General features: G+C 39.7%; 1 protein-coding gene across 1 annotated transcript in view; it reads left to right on the top strand.

The window, feature by feature from the left end:
- GMDS (GDP-mannose 4,6-dehydratase) overlaps positions 1-23,110 on the top strand; it is a 422,070-nt gene that overhangs the window by 67,047 nt on the left and 331,913 nt on the right. Inside the window, exons 2-4 of the mRNA XM_065629846.1 lie at positions 3,857-3,901; positions 8,960-9,047; positions 13,501-13,610. Of these exons, the coding sequence (XP_065485918.1) occupies positions 3,857-3,901; positions 8,960-9,047; positions 13,501-13,610 (243 nt within the window). The remainder of the gene's footprint in view (positions 1-3,856; positions 3,902-8,959; positions 9,048-13,500; positions 13,611-23,110) is intronic.

Raw genomic sequence — 23,110 nt, 5'->3', positions numbered from 1 at the left:
CTGGCCATATCAAAGGAAGAAGACGAAGATGTCTTGCATTTGTGGTTGCTTTTACAACCTTCTCTGAATGTGTCAATATAAATCCAAAACTAGTCCATTGCAAATGGAATTTCCTTGTATAGAACAGTTCAAAATAAATGAGATTTGGATTGTTAGACAGTCTATTTCACTGTTTTTAGTTTTCTGTATAAATCATCTGATTCTTTGTTCATGGATCAAGTCAAACGATACTTTTTTTTTGTTCTAGATGTTTGTGGCAAAGTACTGACTAGCTCTTGCTTGTGTCTCAATTTCTTTCAATCTGTTGGGAAAGGTTTTCTTTGATAGCGTGTCAAAGCTTATTTAAGTTCTTGACATTAACTACTATATTAAATATAAAATATTGCATCCTAAAGTTGTCTCACTCTAGTTTATGAGGCTGTTTTCTTTTGTCTGGGAATTTTACAGACATATTGTAAGGCAGCTGCAGTTGGAAACCTGCTGCTGTGTCTTGGAAGCCAGCTGAAGTATCATTCTTTGTGCTTTCAGAGTACTATTTGGCTGAAGACAGCATGGTGATTCTTCAAGTCTGATATGTCAGTGTGTGCTGATGAGGAACTGTTTTAACTGAGATGGTTTATTTAATCATTCTTGTTAAACTGTTTTTACTGTTGAAGCTGATCTGACATATCTGTGGAGAGCCAGGTCTCATTGCAATCCTACTTAAAGGCAGTTTATAAGCTATTTTCTTTCAACACTAGTGTTTTGGCCGCAGACAAAGGGACCTACTTCTGTCTTGTGAGATTTTGCTGATTTGTTATAACCTGAATAGCAATAGCTGGGTACTGTACCCTAGCAAAAATAAGGTCTCAAATGTGACAGCACTTCTAAAGTAGCATATTTCCCGGTGGAGGGAGCACAGTAACTAAGCACTCTAATCTTTATAGACTGTGTTTTTTCACCTTGCTTTTGTGGTTGACTTTGGGGCGTAGGGTACCTATAACTACCTCAATGATCAGATTGGGCTCTGGGCATAGTAATGCCTTCCTGGTAGCATGTGCTTACCACCACCTAAGCTGGTATTGGTTGTTTTTCTGTATTGAGGAGAACATCATTTAGACTGATAGTCTTGGAGTACAGCACTCAGTGAAATAGGATCAAGGTGACACTAAACATTTCTTATGAAAGGGAAGACCCTGCCTTCCAATCTCCAGCTTTGTGGATGGGACCAAGTCATGCACTTCGTGCTGGTCCATTCCTACTCAGATGCAAACCAGGAATGGATATGGTTGGCAGCATGTGGCTCGAATAAAGCAAAATCCACTAACCCTAACAAAAACTGAGATTTGTTGCTAATCACCCAGTTCCTCTAATATTCATTTTCTGGTTTAGTGATTCCTGAGTCTTGAAAGCTCTGTTTGTAGCATAAATGGAAATCAGTAGCTTTGATAATAGAATTTATATGTGTAATGCAATCTCCTATGGATGAATGTTTAAATCACGTAATAGCACTTACTTACTATTCTTTACTATTTGACCTAACTAGATAGAGATGGAAACTGTACTATCCTTGCAAGCTGCAGACTCCTTGACACTCTGATTGGTGTTCTGATTGCTGTTTGCATTGACAGCTGCTGCACTGAAAAGGAAGGGAAACGTGAAACCTGGAGGCAGTTTGTGATACAGTATCGCAGTGCAGGACAGCATGAATCTGCCTTGTGCGCGATTACCAGACAGTAAATCAGCTGTGCTGTGTTAGAGCCAGAAACCAGTAGCTTTCACACTTGCTGCCTGTTTCCCACTCATTGTAAAGCCCTGCCCTATCACTTGATAGACCTGGAAAGGAAGCGCAGAGGAAGCGAGTGCCACTGCTGGTTTGAAATGTTCCAGGGTGACTGGAAAATTTGAGCAATGGCCTGGGTGAGAAGAACAAGACCTTATTGACAGGGTTCAATCCTAGTCAAGTCTGTTTCCCATCAACTTCCTAAGTAATCACAGCCTTTCTTTTTTCATCTCCTTTGCACTCCGTGGGTCTCCCACTTTCACCTCATATTTTTTTATTGATTGATTTTTGTGGACTGAGCAACCAGGGACAGTTGGGAAGTTTTCTTTCCTCTGATCCACCTCTGCTAAATCCTGGAAATGAAAATGATGACTGCTAGCTTAAAGGTAGTTGTCATCCCCTGCTTTGCCCCCATGTTTCTCCAGAGTTTACATTGCATATTCTTTGAATTTCTGCTTTTGATAGTCTTGTTCTTTTCATTTGATGTAAAGAAATACATACTGTTCCAGTGATCCCATGGCACACGTGGTTTGTCATGTTCCAGATCATCTGGTGTCATGGACTGATGGCTGTTGCATTATGGCATTGTAAAGTTATGTGAAAACACACATATACGTGTAGTGGGAGAAGTATGTAAGCTAAAACTTTCTTTCTTGGTTTCAGGCTTTTCTAGGCTGTGTAAGACTTTACGAAATATCCATACCCTGAAGTCACTCATTTTTTTTCTAATGCTGCAGTTTTAAACATCCAGCAACATGTCCCTCGTACACTTCCACTGTGCCATTTTGCATAGACTTGCGCATGATTTTGCCATCAGTGCAGTAAGTGGTCTCCACTGGCAGTCTTGCTGCTCTAGGTCCTCCTAGTGCATCTCAAATTTCTCATTTTACTCTCCTTAGGCTGTCTGAGACGACAAAAGCTCATTTGATCTGAGTTGAGAGAGGTTTTTCTTTGGAGAAATATTCTTTTAAAAAGAGGACCGAAGAGATGTCTGTTTAGTTTTGCACTTATGCGTATTTGGCCATGACCACAGCAGAGCAGAACCACATAATAGAGTTTAAGCATGTAAGCATAGGTGGCATCTCATGTTTTTATGGTCTTTCTGTAGCAAGTCAATTGACTCTGGTAGGGTACTTTCCCATATTAAAGGAACAACTAGTTCAAAAAAATCAGTTAAAATATGCAGACTCTTTTGGCATTGGTAATATTCACTGAAGTGATTAGTGAGCATAATTCTGGAGGGGTAAATTTTGTTCTGGTTGTGATTGTGTGTACACACTTGTAAGGATAATATCACTTATTGTATTTGATAATCCTGTCAATAGTGATGCTTGGAAAATCATCTTATTTCAGGAAAACATGCACCAGTCTGTATTTTGAAGTATTTGCTTTTTAGGAGCTTAATCATTAAAGCTTGACAAGGGTTTAAAAGGAAGGAAAAAAACAAACGAACACCACACACACAAATAAACCCAAGCAAACAAAAAAATGAAACTCTCAACCCTCAAGGATATATAAAATGTGAAAATGGCTCATATTTTGTAGTATAAATATAGGGACTGCTAGGGATGTTTTGGAAACTCAATTGGTCAGGCAGGCAGAATTACTGCTGGCCTCAGAAGGCTTGTGGAAGGACTGTGTGTGCAAGGGAGATGTGAGTGTGACACAGTGCCACAGAGGCACATTGGTTTGCAGAGTATGCCAAGCTTGCACCAGTTTTTCTAGAATGTTTTTCCTTCCCTGTCTCCAAAATAGTTCAAATTCAATAACTGTGGTTAGGATATTTTGGAAAGACGTCCCGAGGCGCTTTATAATGGAACTTGGGAAGAAATTCAAGAGACGATGGTTCTCAACCAGAATTTGTAAGCAAGTTATATGAAAATATACTGCTTCTTAATCTAAAGTTAACTAAAAAGCATCTATAGTATTTTTAGGTCAGTGTATAAATCTGGAGAAATCAAAGTATATGCTTGTTACCTCGTCAACTCACTGCAAATTTTTTTTTCTTCCCTTTTTGAGACCTTAACCAGTTCAAATCTCCCAGGCCCCTTCACTGTGTTTCTAACACATTTTCCTATATCTTACTCTTCCCAGGATGGATCGTACTTGGCTGAGTTCCTGCTGGAAAAAGGCTATGAGGTGAGTGACTTGGTGACTGGCTGCAGGCTGATGGAGCCATTTGGATGCTGCAGCTCCGGCTTCCTCTGCTTCTGTCCTTCTCTGTGTATGTTTTCCACTTCAACCCTAGATAACAAATCAAAACTCCAGAGAGGAATGTGCAACATGGCCTGTAATCATGCCAGCTTATTGTACTATTTATCATCTAATGTCCACTGGTGGATTCCCTCTTCTCCTCAGGGTATAGCTCCGTTGCATGTTTCCCGCCAACTCAGATAAGCAGTGACCTGTGTGAGCCAAAACTGTAAGGAATTAGGGAATAATTTATGATGCAATGTACCACATAGAGGAATAAGATTCTCTTGTTTGTTCTCTTTCTCCCTCTCTCTGTCCACACTAAAGGCTCCTTTATTTTTGCAGTTATACTTCAGCAATGAAAACCTTGCATTTTGCTTTCTCTGTTTAAAAAGAGAAAAAACAAAACAAAACAAAACACAAACAAACAAAAAACAAACCAGAAAAAAAACAAACAAAAAAACAAAAAAAAAAAAGGCCCAAAACAAAACCCCAAACCCAAAAATATACCCCTTCTCTTGAATTAATTATATTCTTGTCATTTACCTTTTCCTTAAAATAAAGGGAGTCTGATTCCTTACTGCTTGCTGCATAATTTTCCCTGGCAATATCATGTTTTTGTGGCCCAGCAAAGCAACAATCACATTATTATGGTATGATTTGATGGTTTTGAAGTGTTTTGGGCATATATGTGAGAATGTTTGCTTTCTCAGTCATGAAAGATGCTTCCAAAATGTGTGATAACAGAAGGAAAGGGGCGGCCAAATTAATCTCTCCACAATGTAGTATTTTCTGGGTTTTTAGTAAAAGCTAATGCGTGTTCTAATATTGGATTTTATAACTTCTGTTGTAATACTGCTTCATAGCTTAGTGAGAAGTCTTTTCTCAGCCAGTCTGTGCTTTCCATGCTTTTGCACATGGTTAATCTTGTCTTGCTTATTCCATCCGGTCAGCCTCACCTCCATCCCTGGGAAAGTGATGGAACACCTTATCCTTGGTGCCATCTTAAGACATATCAAGGATAAGAGGGTCATCAGGGACAGTCAACATGGCTTCACCAAGGGGAAGTCGTGTTTGACCAACCTCATAGCCTTTTATGAAGACATAACAAGGTGGATTGATGATGGCAGAGCAGTAGATGTGGTCTACCTTGACTTCAGCAAAGCATTTGACACCGTCTCCCACAGCATCCTCACGGCAAAACTGAGGAAGTGTGGACTGGATGATCGGGTAGTGAGGTGGACTGCAAACTGGCTGAAGGAGAGAAGCCAGAGAGTTGTGATCAATGGGGCGGAGTCTGGTTGGAGGCCTGTATCTAGTGGAGTGCCTCAAGGGTCAGTTCTGGGACCAATACTGTTCAATATATTCATCAATGACTTGGATGAGGGAATTGAGTGTACTATCAGCAAGTTTGCTGATGACACCAAGCTGGGAGGAGTGGCTGACACGCCAGAAGGCTGTGCTGCCATCCAGCGAGATCTGGACAGGCTAGAGAGTTGGGCGGGGAAAAATTTAATGAAATATAACAAGGGGAAATGTAGAGTCTTGCATCTGGGCAGGAACAACCCCAGGTTCCAGTACAGGTTGGGGAATGACCTATTAGAGAGCAGTGTAGGGGAAAGAGACCTGGGGGTCCTGGTGGACAGCAGGATGACCATGAGCCAGCACTGTGCCCTTGTGGCCAAGAAGGCCAATGGCATCCTGGGGTGTATTAGAAGGGGGGTGGTTAGTAGGTCCAGAGAGGTTCTCCTTCCCCTCTACTCTGCCCTGGTGAGACCTCATCTGGAATATTGTGTCCAGTTCTGGGCCCCTCAGTTCAAGAAGGACAGGGAACTGCTGGAGAGAGTCCAGCGCAGGGCCACAAAGATGATTAAGGGAGTGGAGCATCTCCCTTATGAGGAAAGGCTGAGGGAGCTGGGTCTCTTTAGCTTGCAGAAGAGGAGACTGAGGGGTGACCTCATTAATGTTTATAAATATATAAAGGGTGGGTGTCACGAGGATGGAGCTAGGCTCTTCTCAGTGACAACCAACAGTAAGACAAGGGGTAATGGGTTCAAGCTGGAACACAAGAGGTTCCACTTAAATGTGAGAAGAAACTTCTTCTCAGTGAGGGTGACAGAGCACTGGAACAGGCTGCCCAGGGGGGTTGTGGATTCTCCTTCTCTGGAGACATTCAAAACCCGCCTGGACGCCTTCCTGTGTAACCTCACCTAAGTTTTCCTGCTCTGGCAGGGGGATTGGACTAGATGATCTTTTGAGGTCCCTTCCAATCCCTAACATTCTGTGATTCTGTGATTCTGTGATCCTTTCTCCTGGTTTGTTGATTGATCTGCTTATTGGTGTTGTTTTCTGAGTGTTGTAAATGGATTATTTTTACTATTTCTCCATTCCATTTGGGGAAGAGAGATATCGTTGTGGTTGCTTCTGCTACTATTAAGGCAAAAGCACATGCTCTTTCCTAGTCCACAATGAAAGTGAGAGCTGCTAACTGCATTTAAAATGAAATATAACCATTTCCACAATAGAAAGGTTGCAATAATTGGGCAGAGGGTTTTTTATTCTGTTCTTCGACTCTCCACCTATTTGTTGGAATTCTTTCCTACGTTCCCAGTTAGAAACCTGTTTCTGAATAACTGAACACAGGGATACACAAGATAACTGATTGCCTTCCTAACTAAGGTGTTTCATTTGACTTTTTAAAAAAATTTCAATCTATTTAAAGATCAAACCTTATAGTGAAAAATCCACTGATCTTACATTCTTAACTAGATTAACCGGTTTGCACACATTTTGGCTTGTCACAAAGTTTGCATTTCACTTGTCCCATGCAGACAAAGGTACCTTTCATCAAGTTTTTTTATGGTAATATCGCTGTCATGGATTAAGCATTTGGCAGGTTTTCTTTCTCTTGTGTGTGCATACCAGAAAAAGGAGTGGGAGAGGAAAAAAAAAAAAAAAGATAGAAAAAGAAGCTGGGTTTGCATGTTTTCTTTTTTTTGCTGGATGCTGGATTTGTTTGTTTGCTGAAACTTTTTGAAGGCCTGGGGTGACTGCGTTTATCACACCTCATTAGTCAAATGGTATCACAGCCATTCAGCTGACACAAAGCCCTTGCAAGCACCATCTTTCATCAAGCTTCAAGCTGGCAAGATTCAACTTATTGGTCAATCATCTGTGTGAACTTGAATTTCAGCATGACTTCGGAGATAGATAATTGAGAGCTCAGGAAGTCTCTCATCAGGACGCTAAGCTAAAATATCTAATTTTGCTCGAAGAGTTGCAGAGCACTTCAGTTAGCTTCCTTAGGATAATTTGATGCTTTAAAACTGCAAAATCTAATTTTTACTCAGCAAAACAGATGTTCATTTGAGTGCTCAAAAATATTTCCAGCATCTTTTCAAAAGTGAAGTTGTTATGGAAGTGTCTTTTTGTAAAGTGTTTCTCTGTAAACCTTATGTCCCTTTCTATTATCCTCACATTCTATAAGTAATTATTTTTATAGGGCTTTTAATACAGAACTTTGAAAATTTATCTTCATAAATTCATTATTTGATGGAAATTTCTTTTGGAAGCCCATTTTTCTCAGTTCCCCATTGATCCTCAAAATGCAAATATTTTATTCAGCTTTGGAAAGTTTAGCATTTGGATTTTCGAACAATGTACATTGTAAGCCTGTTATGTGGGATGGAGGGAAATTTATGTCATAAATTTGACTTGCAAGTTATAAAGATGAAGCTATTCAACTGTTATTAGAGATCTTGCCACCAAATTTTCATTCTTTAAGCAGCAAACTGGTCTCACTGTGGTTGTCCATACCTTTTTACTCAGTTAAGTTTCAGACATAAGATGGAACTAGAAGTGTTTTCTGTTTCAATATCTATAGCTTGTGATATGTGTAAATGAAAAATCCCCAAACTAAACCAAAGCAAACTAGAACCCCAAACCCTTTCTGTTCCTGCTGATATATTCTTGCAGGTACCAGTTAATATGAAGTGAGAGTGAAGCGATGGCCCAACCCAAGCAAGTGTAGGATGCATCAAAGTGTAAAGGATCACTTCCAGAAATAAAGGGCAGGGAGAAGTGGAGGACAGTCAAGTGCTGAAGCTTGGTTTCACTTGTGCAATCACAACTTCTGCATCTGGTAACCTAAGTTAACATGAATTTTGGCAGAATGCATGGGGCTATCTTACATGAGGAGGAAACAGGATCAGTGTTTGAACAATTTCTCTAATGTATTAGACACAAATAGGCTTTTCTTTAATGCTAGTCAGAACCGGTGGGGTTTTTTCCACCACTTTTCTTATTGTGGCTGGTTAAAGGAAATTCTCAACCTGTGTTTCAGCCTTAGGTTTGCTTGCGTGTCTCGTAACTCGCTAGAGAACACTGACTCATGAGGTCCACAAAACAGCACTGACTGTTCTGGCTGTTCTTCCAACACTCCAGAAAGTGAATAACAGCTGTTTTCTAAAATGTCTTTGGGCTTTGCAGCTCCTGCTGCTTCTTTCCCCTTGTCTTATCTTTTCCTTCCCATCTCCCCTCTCTGCCCCCTCTTTCCTTTCCCTAGCCCAATCTCCTGCTGCTGCTTTTTCCATGCCCATCATCTCTGACTCCAGAAAGACTTCTCTGCAACCAGGGAGAAGGGGTTATCTTGGGATTTACGTATTACTTCTCCAACTCCAGTAATACTGGCAAGTCTCACTCACTAGGAGATGATGCTCTAGGGCAATTCAGTGTTTTCTGTGCTGTGTGTGATACTTGGGCTCCTAGTGGTGTCAACAAGGGAGAAGGTGAAACCACTCGAGGATACTAAAATAAATATGATAGCATCAGAGCTCATCTCCAAAGTATTTTGTTACGATTTGGATAACTGTCTTCCTTTAGAAACAGAGACAAGCTCTAATCTGACATAAGGGTTAGGCCCATCTGAAAACAGTGATGATGATGAACACTTTCCTCTTAATGATTACCACTTTCCTCTTGTCTTTTTCCTTGTTCAATCTCCAGGTCCATGGCATCGTTCGTCGGTCTAGTTCTTTTAATACAGGCCGGATTGAACATCTCTATAAGAACCCACAGGCTCACATTGAAGGAAGTAAGACTTCTATATTTATTTTTTTTACTTTAGTCTGTGGTGTATGTTTGGTGGAGAAAGGTCCCCAGGAGCAGGAAGGGAATCTCAGTTTCCTCTACCTAAATGTTATTAATGTGTAGTTATTTTTAAGCTCTACTTGACTTAGGGTTAGTTATTTAAAACCAACAAACAAAATACCTTGATAGGTAACCTTGCCTTTTTTCTGCTTGTATTAGCTAGCTGCTCCGTCTCAGAAAGAAAAGTGATGATTTTTCTTTGAAAATGTGACACAAAGTATAGATACTCTTGTGTGTGTGAGTTACCAAGAGGGGAAAATATGGAAGGGGTCCAGGAAGGTGCTTTCTGTTACGTAGAAATGCTGATACAGTTTACACGTAAGGCAGTAGCAATAGGAAAATGGCTGGACCTGCAAAAAGCTCTGTGAGGTTGAAAACACTGAGATACAAGAATAGTGAAGTGTGGGGTTTTTTGAGGCAGTTATCTTAAGCACTCCACTTCTGTTTCCTTATGAGCTTCTTAGTGCTTGATGGAGGTGGAGGTTTGAGGACAGCCTGTATGACAGCATGAATCAGTTCTTACTGATGACAGAATGAATGTTTGGATCTTCTGAATTTCTGCACCCAAGGAAACTACCACCTGTTTTCCCTGAAGGAAAGGCATTGCTCTTGGAAATTTGCTGATGATTTACTGTATTCTCTATTATTGATGATAATTTGAAAAGCTGCAACTATTACCTTTAGTGTACACTTTGCAAAAATTGTTTGAGTATTTTGCCTTGAAGAAGGTTAACTAGTCACTTAATGAGAAGTTCCAGTTCAGCAGAAGGACTGAACATTTTAACAACCATATGGTTTTCTATACTATGCATATTATGTGGAGTTGTACAGGCTGACGCTGTCCTAAGTAGTCTGATTTAAGGTATTGTTAACACTAAATAACTCCATGCCTTAAATAAATCTCATGTCTTTTGAAGTCTGCTTGCCACTATGGTTAAGCAGAGCCTAATTTTATCAAATTGTAGTATATAATGCAACTTTTAGATCTCATTTGATCTTTGCCTGTAATTTTTTTTTAAAAAAATTTAAATTCTGACTTGACTTCAGTGGTATTTGATGTGAGTAGTTGCTGCTTACTGTACATTGCTCCTTAAAATATCTGGTTGAGAGAGGGGTTAAATTGAATAAAATATCTTCATGAAGAATACTGAAACATGCTTCTGTCAAGGACAATATAAGAACTGTTTTCCTTGAGCTACATTCACGGCTTACAAGGTAAAATGAAGCAAAAGAAATCAAACAGGAACCTGTGCATTGTGAGGGCCACCTTGTGAATATGAAAAGTGATTTGAGAAGACAATGTAGATTGCAATAAATATGTATATGAACATTTAAGGAAAGGGATGGAAGAAAGGAACAAGAAAGCAGACCTTAAATATTTTCCCCACTTGTTATCTCATTTTCCTTTAACTGAGGAATGCAGCCATATGAATGGGAGGAGGAGGAAGAATTGGACCAGGAATCTCAGGAAAGGCAGCTCCATGGAAACTGTTTGGAAACAATGGGTTTCCAGGCAGTACTGAAGGAAGCAAAGAAGCAATAGTGGTTGATGTGAGCAAACCCTAATTTTGTCTTTGCCCTGTGTGTTCTTCCCATGAGTAATTGATTACATGTTGCAAGATGATGATCTTCATAGACAGTGAACCTCTTTTTACAAAAAAAAGTAGTGAGAACAAGAAGGAAAACAAGGAGTTTCCCGAAGAAAGCCTTCCAGCTATTGCTTGCTAAGGATGTTTTCAGATTGCATAATATTACTAAAACACGAAGATTTTCATGTTTAATCTGTGTTTATAAAACTTTTCACCAAACAAACCCCATTTCTAGTGACCATTTCTGTTACTCTGAAAAGACCTTTTCTTCATGGGTCAGCAAATGGACAATGCCTCATGCCCTTCTCATGTTCAAAAAAGCCATTTGGACAAGAAGCTTTGGAGACTTGATAGTAGACCAAAATGGCATTCTCCTTTGGGAGCTTTAAATTTAAGATACTCATGGGAGGGTATCTCTGCTCAGGTCAGCCCAGACCACCCCACCTTCCCCTGGGAAGCTCTGAGCCTGATGTCTGGCTTGGGGATGGTGGCAGAACTGAATGTCTTTGGTGTAGGAAGAGGGATCCTGGCTATGGCACCTCTTTCCTGCTTAGCTGCTTCTTAGGCTGGAGAGGAACCAGCTGCTCTTTCAGACCCTACAGCTCCTACAGAGTTGCTGCCACCTGGTCCTTCTCTTGTAACAGTGTCCTCTGCTCCATCCTCTCTGAAAGGCTGGCTCAGCTGGCAGGGGGATTTTGTTTAACTGGCAGCCAAGGTAAGCAGAGGAAGAAGAGGGCCTCCTGTTTCCCTGGGGAAGCATTTTTTTCCAGTACAGAAAGGGTAGTACATTTGAGTTCTTTCCTGCTCCCACCAGCCCACAGAATTGTCCTGAAAAAGGTGGTAGATGCCATCAAAGAAACTGGTTATATGGTGCTTGCTTGTGGTCTCTATTTAGTGTTGCAAGGAAAATGCAGCAGTTTTTAGGGTGGTCTGGACATCAACACTTTTGAGGATTGCAGCTTAACACCAATATCTAAATATTTTTATCCTATAACTGTTTGGGATCTTGTGCTTGCTGTGGCCCACAAGCAGAACTAGTTTCATGAACTGCATTTCATTTGGGAAGCAGGACGTTTGCATTCCCCACAAGTGAAAATCTGGTGTTGTTCTGGCACAGCCTGTATAGAACTGGTAGCAGGAATTAAGGCAGCTCGCACTGTGGATACTTGATGTATATGCACAAGAAGTGTCATAACCTGCTTGCCATCCCTCACATTAAATCCTGGTTATCTTTAAAAAAAAAAAAAAAAAAAATTATTACGATTCCCTTATCTGTTAGCCACAGCTTCAGCTGGGTCTCTTCAGAGCTGTCCTTTTCAAGCACTGTGGAAGTAAAAGCAGATTTCAAGAATATACTGTGACCTGCTAGGCTATATCACTTTATCACCCTGAAGAGCTTCAAGTACCTGTTGAATAGGAATGTGAAAGTTGAACACCTGAGAACCGTGTGATCTGTTACTTCCATGCTGCCCTAAACTGTTCAAACAAACAAACAAATCAAAGCAGCTCAAATAAAAACAAAGTTCAGATATCTCTACATTGTTTAAAAAAATGTATTATGGATTCATATGGTAGTCTCTTGTAATAAACCATGTATTTCTTGGTTTCAGAATTAAAAAAAAAAAAGGCTATTTGGTTGTATCTGTAGATGATATAGCCCCCCCAAAAGTGGTAACCATTGTCAAATGGGAAGACCACTAATCTCTACTGAAATAGAAATTTCTTCTTTTCCTGGAGATAGGACAATATAAACGTTTATTAAAGTCAAAATCATCAAATTAAAGTCTATATAGATACAGCAAGTAAATGTAAACAGCTAATTTGTCAATAATTATAACAAGATTTTTCTTTTTGTTGATATGTAAATAGCAGTGTGGTGGTGTGACTTTTTTTTTAATAAGGGAAAAATGAAACCTGTTTTATCAGAATGAATTTCACTTCTGGAATGACTTCTTGACAAGTCAGGGTCTGCAACCGAAGACAAGTTGATAAGCTATTGCAACCTGCTCTTTTAATTTTGACAGGAGCTCATCTCATGCTCTTACCTAGATTTTCATGCAGAAATTAGAAAGTAAATCAGTCAGGAAAAGATAAGTAACAGCTGCATGACCGATGTATCTAACCACATCTGAGATTTTGGTAACTGTCAATGAGGCATGTTTCATTGTCAGTTACAATGTTCTCTGAAATTCCTTTCCAGTGTGTATCTATATATTTTTAAATGAAAAACATTATTAATACCTGCAGTGAATTGTACTGTAATGTTACCTAAATGTTCATCTTGTAGATACCTTAGGGATTTTTGTTGTGTTGTGAAATTATTCTGTGGTGAGCTTAAACATGCAACATTTTGGGAAAGAGAAGAAAACTATCCATGTATGTTTAAGAAGTTATTAGAAACCTTTGTGCGTGAAACACTGGAAGCCTAAACTAAAATAAAACAGTTTTTGTGGCTGAAATTCTGATGTTGGTCTAATTTATACAACGTGGGTTAATGAAATGCAAACTATTAAACAAATTACATAAAAGTTGCTAGGTAGATCAGATTATTGAAAAGAGAATCTGAAAGTCTCCTGCAAAGAAATATATTTTGTACTTAAAGCAAGGAGGGGAGGTGGGGAGGAAGAAAAAAAAGAAACAACAAAACCCAGCGGCAACACACAAGTAAAACCTTGTTCAACCCATGGTGTCTTAACTTTTTCCAATAAATGTTTACTTGGATTTTAAGCTTGGAATAGGATTCGGACCAAGAATACCACATTGTTCTGGGACTAAAATATATTAACTCTGTGTTCTTAAACTCTGAAGACATGAAGCTGCACTATGGTGATCTCACGGACAGCACCTGCCTGGTGAAGATCATTAATGAAGTCAAACCCACTGAGATATACAACCTGGGAGCACAGAGCCATGTCAAGGTGAGTAGCTTCTAGCACTGAGAATTGTGAATGCGCATTGGTGGTGGTCTACTGCTTTGATTGTTTTAGACTGCAACATCTATAGCTGTTTTAAGAACTGCTGGTTTTGACAGGTAAGCACTGCCTTAAATCCAATAGTTGTATTTGCTGTGGTGCAGAATTACTGCACGAGTCTTGCTACTGAATATATACTCAGATGTCAGAATAATGAGGTTAAATTGTCATTATCAACAAAACTTGCATGTTTAGAAATCTGCTTTTTCTACCATGTGAAACAACTTTTGCTGCAGTTTGCTGCTGATCAGTCCTATTGGAGGAGTTATAGAGTGTTGTTGAGCCAAATGGTGCTTAAAAACACATTATCCTGTTTGCATTATAACCAGTATGTATATCTGAGAGCATCACTTCCAGAAAGGCTTCACCTATACCAGTTTTCATACAGGTGATATTCTTTGAAGGATTGACCTAAAAATAGAGAGAACAGCTTTGCTACTGCCTACAGTATTGTAACATTTCTGGGGTTTTTGGTTGGAAAAATCATTATAGAAACTGAAACAAAAAGGGCTTGTTGAAGATGAGCAACTTCACTCTGGCAAGTACTGCTGCATCATAAGCAAAGAGTATAGATAGCAGAGCAAATAACTTTAGTTTATGCTTTACATATTTTATGTTATATTGCTCTATAATGGAAAAGCTTTGTTTACTAACAGGTGAGCTCTATTTACTTGCAAAAACCTCATTCATACTTCACTTTGTGATTACAAACTGAAACTGATGGCCAAGTAGCAAATTGTCATTGAAATAAATTGTTTGTCAGCCATATGCTCCGTCCTTTTTTTGTACAATGTGAAAGTATTCTTAAGTGGTGATATTCCCTGGCGTCTCTTGAAGAGAGAACAGAAGGAGCATTTAAGTCTTATGAAAGTCAGCCTTTCTACAAAAAGCAATGTGTTGCTCCCATCAACCCCTAAGCCTTGAAACCCAGCAAGAGGAAGTAATGTAGAAAGACTGCAGTTATTGACAAGAAAACCAGCAGAATATAGAGATGAAAGGAGAATAATCTTTCCTTTAAATTGCTTTCATGATTGAATTATCCAGTTTGCTCTGTGCTAACCATGGGTCTGGTTGGGTTTATTAGCTCAGGTACAACAGTATAGGAACAAGGCCACATGAGTCCAAGGGCAGCTTTAACTGCTGGTTTGCAGAGCGAAACATGAGCCAGCAAACATTGCTGGGTATTTACAATCCACAGCTACATGTTCTAGCATTGCATTTCTTGAACTAGTGCCTTGGATAACAATCTCCATTGAAATTACTTGTGTCCCTTGTGTGGTGTTAGCATGGTACTAACATAGTAGTCCCAAACTATCCCCTTGTGGCTGCTGTAGCTGCCAACAGCTCAAGTCACAGTACTGGGAAGGTGTGAAAGGGAATGATGGTGATGCTGCTATAGAGTCTTACATGATGCTGCCATGAGCTCTGGGAAAGCTCAAGTATCTCGTTGCATGTACATTTTGAGCCAATGCAGATCTGGACCCAAGTCTTGGCCTTTGGATATCTAATGTGTTGGAACACAATTGGGAGACATCAAAATGGCTCTTAAATGCCAGCCTGAATGCAGCAGGCCAATACTTAGGCAATGTTAAGAAATCCTACTAGAAATCTAGATGGACTTCTGCTTATTATGCTTCCTAGCATCTCCAGTAATACTTCTGTTGTTGCAGTTGAGGAGAGAACCTAGGCACCCCAAGTCTGTTGACTGAGGTGATTGGGGGACTTGACTATGGTATTTATAGGACTTAAAAGCAGTCCAACAGTTCTAACCATTTTAAAACAATTCCCAGTGTTAGAAGAGGGAGTAGAACTAGGCCACCCGTTAAGGGTGAATGTTTTCACCAAGTTATATAAACTTACTGGTTTTGCCTGTGTGCCTCATGTTTGGGGAAGGAGGGAGGAAGACTTCTAATCTTAGCTTGCTTCACATTCTGGTGACTTTGAACAAGTGACGTCTTCAGTATTTTTTGGTGGTGTTTATATTGGCTTGTGTTTATGCAGAAGAAAGTTTTCTATCACTCTCGCTTCCAGTTAGTTTATGTGAGCTGTGCTGAAATGAAGGAAAATAAAATAATAGGAAGTTGGTCTGGTTTCCTGTAGGAAACCAATGAAGATGAAATTGGTTCTTGGAATGAACCCACAGTAGTCTGGGAAATACTGTCAGAGAAGACGTTTTTCTGAATCATAAATAGTGAGGGCTATGACTCATAAAGTAGGTCACTGAGAGGCTGATCTGATCTTGTACATGGGAGAAAGTGAGAGAAGACTGAAACTTGCTCCTTATTAAAAACAGTACACTTAACAGAATGATATCATCGGTAGGAACAAATTACCCAGTGTGCGTTCCTGTCTGTTTTGGTAAGAAATGGGGATTAGCTCTCAGCACTATAGCTTCTCCATTGGATGTTCAGAAAACAGTAGCACATTCACTTCATAGTTACTAAGTAAACAGTTTAGCCTCATGTTTTCTAACCAGTCTTTAAATGTCCTGCTTTGGCTCTTGGTGCTTTAGGAATCTGGTGTGATGACCATGATTTGTTTTCATTTAATTAGGTTTCATGGGAGTGATTGTTTACAATATATTGATTCTAAATAATAATAATAATAATAATAATCTATTACTGTGTATAGGTAGCATGCAGATGGAGTAATCTAAATTCTGCTATCCATGACTATATATTCATATACCTCTGTCTGTTGAATGTCTTGAAAAACAGTTATCCAAATAGCAGGTTGGCCAAAATTCTATAAATGTCTCTTCTTTCAGTGTTTCAGCAGATGCACACACAAAGATATGAACCTGTTAACTATTTTTTTCTGAAGTGATCTCGTCAGTATTTGATGGTGCTGTAAGATTTTTTTTGTTGTTGTTTTAATTTGTATTGAACTGAGAAGTTGAATTTTTTTTTTTTTTTAGATCTCTGAAGGAAAAAGGCAGTGTAACCTTAGTAAACTTTCTTACAGCACTTGAAACTTCTATTGCACTGAGCAGTTAAATGTAGGACTGAAGAAATGGCTCCAGTTTTATGGCTATTGCTATCCTAGTAGTTGTGCTATTAAATAGCCAAGTCAAATTTGGCCATAGTGCAGATAGCCACAATTGCTCAGTTTACTACTTTAAATTGTATTGGGTAGCAGAAGGTTATTTTGTCTACTTACTGTTGGCATTTGTTGTCAGAAATTTTATAGCAAATGTGTTTTATAAGATACGAAAATAGTGTGTTGACTTTTCTGTGATATATGTTCCTTTCATATGGACCATGGATGTATTATGTACAGTAAGATCTTACTTGCATGTAACTACATTTAAAAGAAGCCAGTAAATGCTTGGTATCTTTTTTCACCTTGCAAGATGTGTACAGGTTTGGTGCGTGGCAGGGGGTTTTGTTTGTTTATTTGGGTTTGTTTGTTTGTTCTTTAGTTTAGGGGATATTAAGGTTCTATTTACTTTCAATTCCTTGCAGACATATGGGTGCTTGGAGTCATGCAAGAATTCATTTTAAGAAGCAAACCCTACACTGTTAGCTGAAAGGTGAAATGTAAAAATCAAGGGACTTTCAGCATATAAACCCTCACCCGAGTAAGGATCTCTTTACACTTGTCTATTGAATTCAGCTTTATCTCTAGATCCACCCTTTTACCTTCTTTATTTTTGTGCTCTCCAAAGAGAAGGCCTCAGTCTTGCAAGGCCTTTAGTCTCCTCTTTCCTCATGCTGGCAAAATTAAAGAACTTACTTGTTTCTGATTATTCTGTGTTTTTATCTGTATCAAATACTTCTAATTGTTGTGAACCAAACTTGTTGTGAACTACTAAATGATTTCGACCCCATGCCTGTTGATGTGACTATGTTTTCATGCTGCATGGAGTGTGAAGTGGCAGCAGGGAAGATTAAAAAAAAGAAAGCAACAAGGTCTTCAGAGCCCAGGGAAGAAAATTACAACTTATGTAAAAACCTGTGCTCACCTGTATCTCTGCTGCACCCTGAAGTAGTTATAGCTTGCATGCTGGGTGGTGAGAAAGTGGGATTGTTGTAGGGAGGGGAAACTTGCAGAAGTTTACATCATATAATTTTACAGAACCACAGAATGGCTGAAGGTTGGAAGGGACCTCTGGAGACTGTCTAGTCCAACCCCCTTACTCAAAGCAGAGTCAGCTAGAGCAGGTTGCAAAGGACCATGTCCAGTCAAGTTTTGAGTAGGATGGAGACTCCACAAGCTCTCTGAGCACCCTGTTCCCTCACCTGCGCAGTTCAATCACTATCGTAGTAAAAAGCAACACCCACCACCACAAACTTTTGTATTTTTAACTGCCATTTCCTATATTTCAATTCGTGCCGATTGTCTCACCTCCTGTCACTCAATACCACTGAGAAGAGTCTGTCTCAGTCACCTGTACTCTTCCAACCACCCGTCAGCTATTTTTATACACATCAGTTAGATCCCCCTCTGAGTGTTCTTCATGCTAAACAAATCCAGCTCTCTAAGCCTCTCCTCATATGAGAAATGCTCCAATCTTTCAGCTCTTTGTTGGCCTTTGTGGGTAAGATTGGTTCCCTTGACCTTCTGGTGACACTTATCCTAATGCAGCTAAAGATGATGTTGGCCTTCTTTGCTGGCTCATGGTTAACTTGGTGTTTAGCAGCACACCCAGGCCTTTTTCTGCCAAGCCCCTTCCCAGCTTGTCAGCCCCCAGCATGTCCTGGTGTGTGGAGTCATTCCTTTGGAGTTGCAAGATTTCGTACTTCCATTTGTTGAACTTCATGAGAATCCCTTCTGCCTATTTCTCCATCCTGTTAAGGTCCCTCTGAGGGACCGTATGCCCATCTGGTATTATCAACCACTCCTCCCAATTTTTTATCATCTGCAGACTTGCTGAGAGTTCACTCTCTCTCATATCAAGGTCGTTGTGTACCCCTGGGTACACAATTAATGACTGGAGTCCAGCTTGACTTTGTGCCACTGATCACAACACTGAGCCCAGCGTTTCATCCAGTTTTCAATCCACCTCACAGTCCACTTATCTAACCTACTCTTCCTTTATTCACCAACTCAGTCATCTCATCATAGAAGTCTATCATGTTGGTCAGGCATTATTTCATCTTCATAAATCTGTGCCTGACTTCTCCCAGTCACCTTCTTGTCCTTTCTATATTTGGAAATTGTTTCCCAGATTAGTTACCCCATCACTTACCTAGAGATCAAGGTGAAGATGACCAGCCTGTAGTTCCCTGGATCCTCCTTCCTGAAGACAGCAGTGATATCTCCTTTCTTCTAGTTGTCAGAAACCTTCCCTGATTGCCATGACCATTCTAGAGCAGCTTCGTAATGGCATCAGCCAACTCATTTAGGACCTGTGAATGCATCCCACCAGGTCTTGTGATGTGTGTCTAGTTTGTATGAATGTTTCCCTCATCAACGTCTACCATGTGTAAGTTTTCATTGCTCTAGACTATCTCATGGGCCTCACGGGCCTGTGATTTCTTAATGTCAGCCTTACTAGTAAAGACACAGGTGAAGAGGATGTGTCCTTTGTCACCAGGTTGCCTGCTCTGTTCAGCAGCAGGGCCACACTTTCATTGATCATATTTTTGGTGCTGACAGACCTGTAGAAGCCCTTCTTGCTACTCTTCATGTTCCTCACCATATTCAAATCAGATGGGCTTTGATTTTCCTGCCTCTATACCTGCCTACTTGAACGGACTCTTCGTATTCTTCCTGGGTCGCCTATCTATGCTTCCATGTCTTATACATTTCCTTTTTATGCTTGGCTCAGGAGCTCTTTATTAATCATGCAGGCCTTCTGCCACCTTTGCGTGTCAGGATGGACCATTCTTAAGCTTAGAGGAGATGATCTTTGAAAATCAGCCAGTTCTTGTGGGCTTTGCTCTCCAGGGCTGTATTCCATGGTACTCTGCCAAGCAGATCCCTGAACAGGCAGATGTCTGCTCTCTTGATGTCCAGGATTGTGATTCTGCATTTTTTACTTGCTCCCTTCTCTCAGGATCCTGAACTCTACCATCTCATGATCACTGCAGCTAAGGCTGCTTTTTCCTGCAGTCGTAACTGTGGTTATGAACCGGTGGGGGGTGGGGGGGAGATGGTGCTGTGCAACTTAATGGTGAGGAAGGCAGTGTTTGGGACATGGGCATGCAAGCTGGTATACTTCTGTTTAGGACACGAGTGAATCATATAAGAAGAATTTTATAGTTATGTTTTATAGAATATTTTATTGTCTCAAGATGATGTCAAACTACTTCTAATTTAGCATCTATGGTAGTTCATTTTACTACCCAAAAAGTGATTTTTCCATACCTGATTTGTGCTACAATAAGACTATATTTATAGAACCTACTGCCCTGGGGTACCTCTGGTTAGTGTGGAATCCCTGCATGGACCTGTGGTACCATGTTCTGTGGTGTGCTTGGGTACCTGTCTGTCTCTTGTCATCTATTTACTGGTGGTGGAAGCTTGTAACACTGGCCTCATAAACACACCTTCAGTAGAAAACTGTTATGCAAACCAGCAAATTCTATATTTACTCAGTGTTTTACACAATGGGGTCTTGGTCCTTATTGGCCAGGGCAATTACGCTCTCTGTCGTAATTGCAAAGGAGTAAAAATTAGCTCGGCTACCTTCTGTCCTACAGAATGCTTTACTGCTTTTGCTCATGCTGGTATCATCCAGAGTATGATCCTGTAAGGTACTGAACAGTCTTAATGTAGCTTGGCAGACCCTTTAACTGCTTTAACTTCAAGCTTTTGGAGTTGCTCGGATTCTTTCCTGGGTTTTGTGCAGGATACTGTGTCCTTGTGGGATGGAGTGCACCAGAGGGCAGAATACGCCTCTCAAGTGTTTCTTTCAAATGCTTATATCTGTTGTTCTGCTGTGTGTGGCTTAAACTCTTTAAGCAAACTACCAAAAGTCTGATTGCTTAAAATGAATTAGTGTTAACACTTGAATTATTCTGGGCATTTTTTTAAACATAATTTAAAAGATTTCGTGTGTGGCCTAGAAAGAAAGGTAATTCCAGTAATAGCTAGCAATTGGAATTTCATATGTCTCTTCACTTGTTCCACTAAATATTTATGGCAACTTTACACGATCTTTGTAATTGTGGCTTGTATTGTCAGACTAAATAGATTTAAAACCAAGTGTTACTAAGGAAGTGCAACTATTAATTTTATTAAGCAGATTAACTTTAATAGCTAAATATATGTATTATGGCTGCCAATGTTATGAATACATAAAAAGAACAATAGAATAATGCACTCAGTGGTACAAGTATGTATTAGCAAATACAAGCATTAACAAATTGCTCCCCAAACCAAGTGCTATTTATGTCAATACCAACGGGAAAATGAAACTATTATGTTTATGGGTATGTTTTAATAGCACAGAAGATCTCTCATGACTTCTACTGCAGGCTGGTATTGCCTCTGTGCCCTCCTATTCTACCTGTCTCATTTCTCCTTACCTGCTGCCTCCCTCTCTCAAGAAAGCCTCTCCTTTTCTCCCTACCCTTGCTCCAAAGTAGGGTATTTTTTCTCCCTCTATAGGAAAATACACAAGAGTTTGTATGCTTTTTGGTATTTATAGTTTGTGTGAAAAACTTGCTATATTTTTGCTTTTTTACTATTTCTTGTTGTTGTTGTTTTTTGTTTGTTTGTCTGCAGTTTTGTTTGTTTGTGGGGGTTTTGTTTGTTTGTTTTTCTCATGGATCATTTTCAGGGTAAATGCTGAAGCGCATTTCTACCACTATTTTACATTAAGAGTAGCATATCGGGAAAGCAACCAAGTAAAAAAATGAAGTATTTCAGTACTTAATCAGAGGTGTGAAAAGGACCAGACTGAGCCCTGAAATAGGACTTTTCCATATGGCTTGGTAATTAAAAGAGCAGAATGTACACTGTCGTGAATCTGTAACTGAAGATTATAGATTCTTTTTTGATTTTTTTGCAGCTTTGTTGGGTGTCTCTTGCATGATGTTTTACAAATGCAAGTTAGGGACTTTCCTTAGCTGCTATTCCTGTGTTGTCCAGTTGCATACAGAGCAGGCTGAATGCTGTGATGAATGAAGTGGTGTTTATCTTTGTGACCCTGATGACGGATAAAGTACCACCTCCTTCATCTCATGCTTTGTGTGTGGTTTCTACTTTAAGGCTCTGTAATTTGACTTCCTAACTGATTTCTGAATCTTAGGTCTGCTGTAGTGAAGGAGGATGGCTGGTGAATCCATGTTTGTTCAGTTCCGTGGCCCCAGTTAGGTCTGGATAGCTGTTGAAATCAAGCCCTCAATGAGCTCCACTACATAATTAAATTACAAATTTTTAAATAGTTGCCTTAAAACAAAATTAAGAATTGGCCTCTTGTTTGAGGTTATAAATGGAAGAAAGTTGTTAAATTGGACTCGCTTTTTAGAGGAGAGAGTGGCTTTTTATGCATTTTCTTTTTATTTTCGACAACCAAATCTCTGCTGTAATCGTAGCTATACTTAAGTGAAAATGTAATTACTGAAGTGATTTCTGCCTCTGAGTGTGAATGGGGAGGAGTGATCAAAAACTTCTACGATAGTGTGGCTTTTTTTTTTTTTCCTAACAGCTGCTGCAGGGAAGAGAAAGCTGGGGGAAAGGGAAGGCAAAACCAGTTGTGGCATTGACAGTGTTGTATTTCTTCTGTCAAATAGATGGCAGCAGAGCGTTGTACACAATGGAGCAGCTCCATCCTGTAATGGGAATGAGCGGGGAATGACACTTCAAGCTGACTTGTATCAGCTGCAGCCTTGAACAACTTGTTGTTAGGCATAAAATAGGAAAGAAAGCTACTATTGATAATGTGGGCGCATAGAGGATGAAGAAGGGTATGAGATGCTATAAAGTTCTGAATTTCTGGAATAGTCCCAGGTGGCAAAACTTAATCTTCTAAGGTATGTCATCCACTCATGCAACATGATTGAAATCAGCTAACATAATATGCATGTCAAAATAAAGAGACAGAAAGAAAAAGAAAGTATTCACAAGTTTCAACTGAAAGTGATATACAGCTGCCTTGGGGTACTGTAGGAGTCGGCCAGATTGCCTATTTTTCAGTTAAGTGAGTTAGAGAAAGGAAATGTCAGTCTTCAGTCAGGCAAGCATTCTTTGGTAAGGTTTGCTCAAATGTCAACGTTTTTAGAAAAAGACCTGCAGTCTGTTCTACTCTTATCCCCAGATTTAGATTTGCTATTAAAATGAGTCAAGCTGCAAATCTGTCTCTAGAAGTGTTTGATTAATAAAAGTAGCACAGCATTCGACTTAGTATTTATTAAGTACAAAATTAATGGCTGCAAAATAGCTTCAGTCGTCTAGGCATTAACATATTTTGTTGTATGCTCATCTGCATCTAAAATTTTGTAGTAGGACTATCCCAAAATAAAAGGCAGAATCGAAGGCTTTGATGTCCATGATTG

This window comes from Caloenas nicobarica, chromosome 2 (genome assembly GCF_036013445.1).
Source record: "Caloenas nicobarica isolate bCalNic1 chromosome 2, bCalNic1.hap1, whole genome shotgun sequence".
Lineage (NCBI taxonomy): Eukaryota > Metazoa > Chordata > Aves > Columbiformes > Columbidae > Caloenas > Caloenas nicobarica.
The sequence above is the reverse complement of the archived record's forward strand: the minus strand, read 5'-3'. Positions and strand labels throughout refer to the sequence as shown.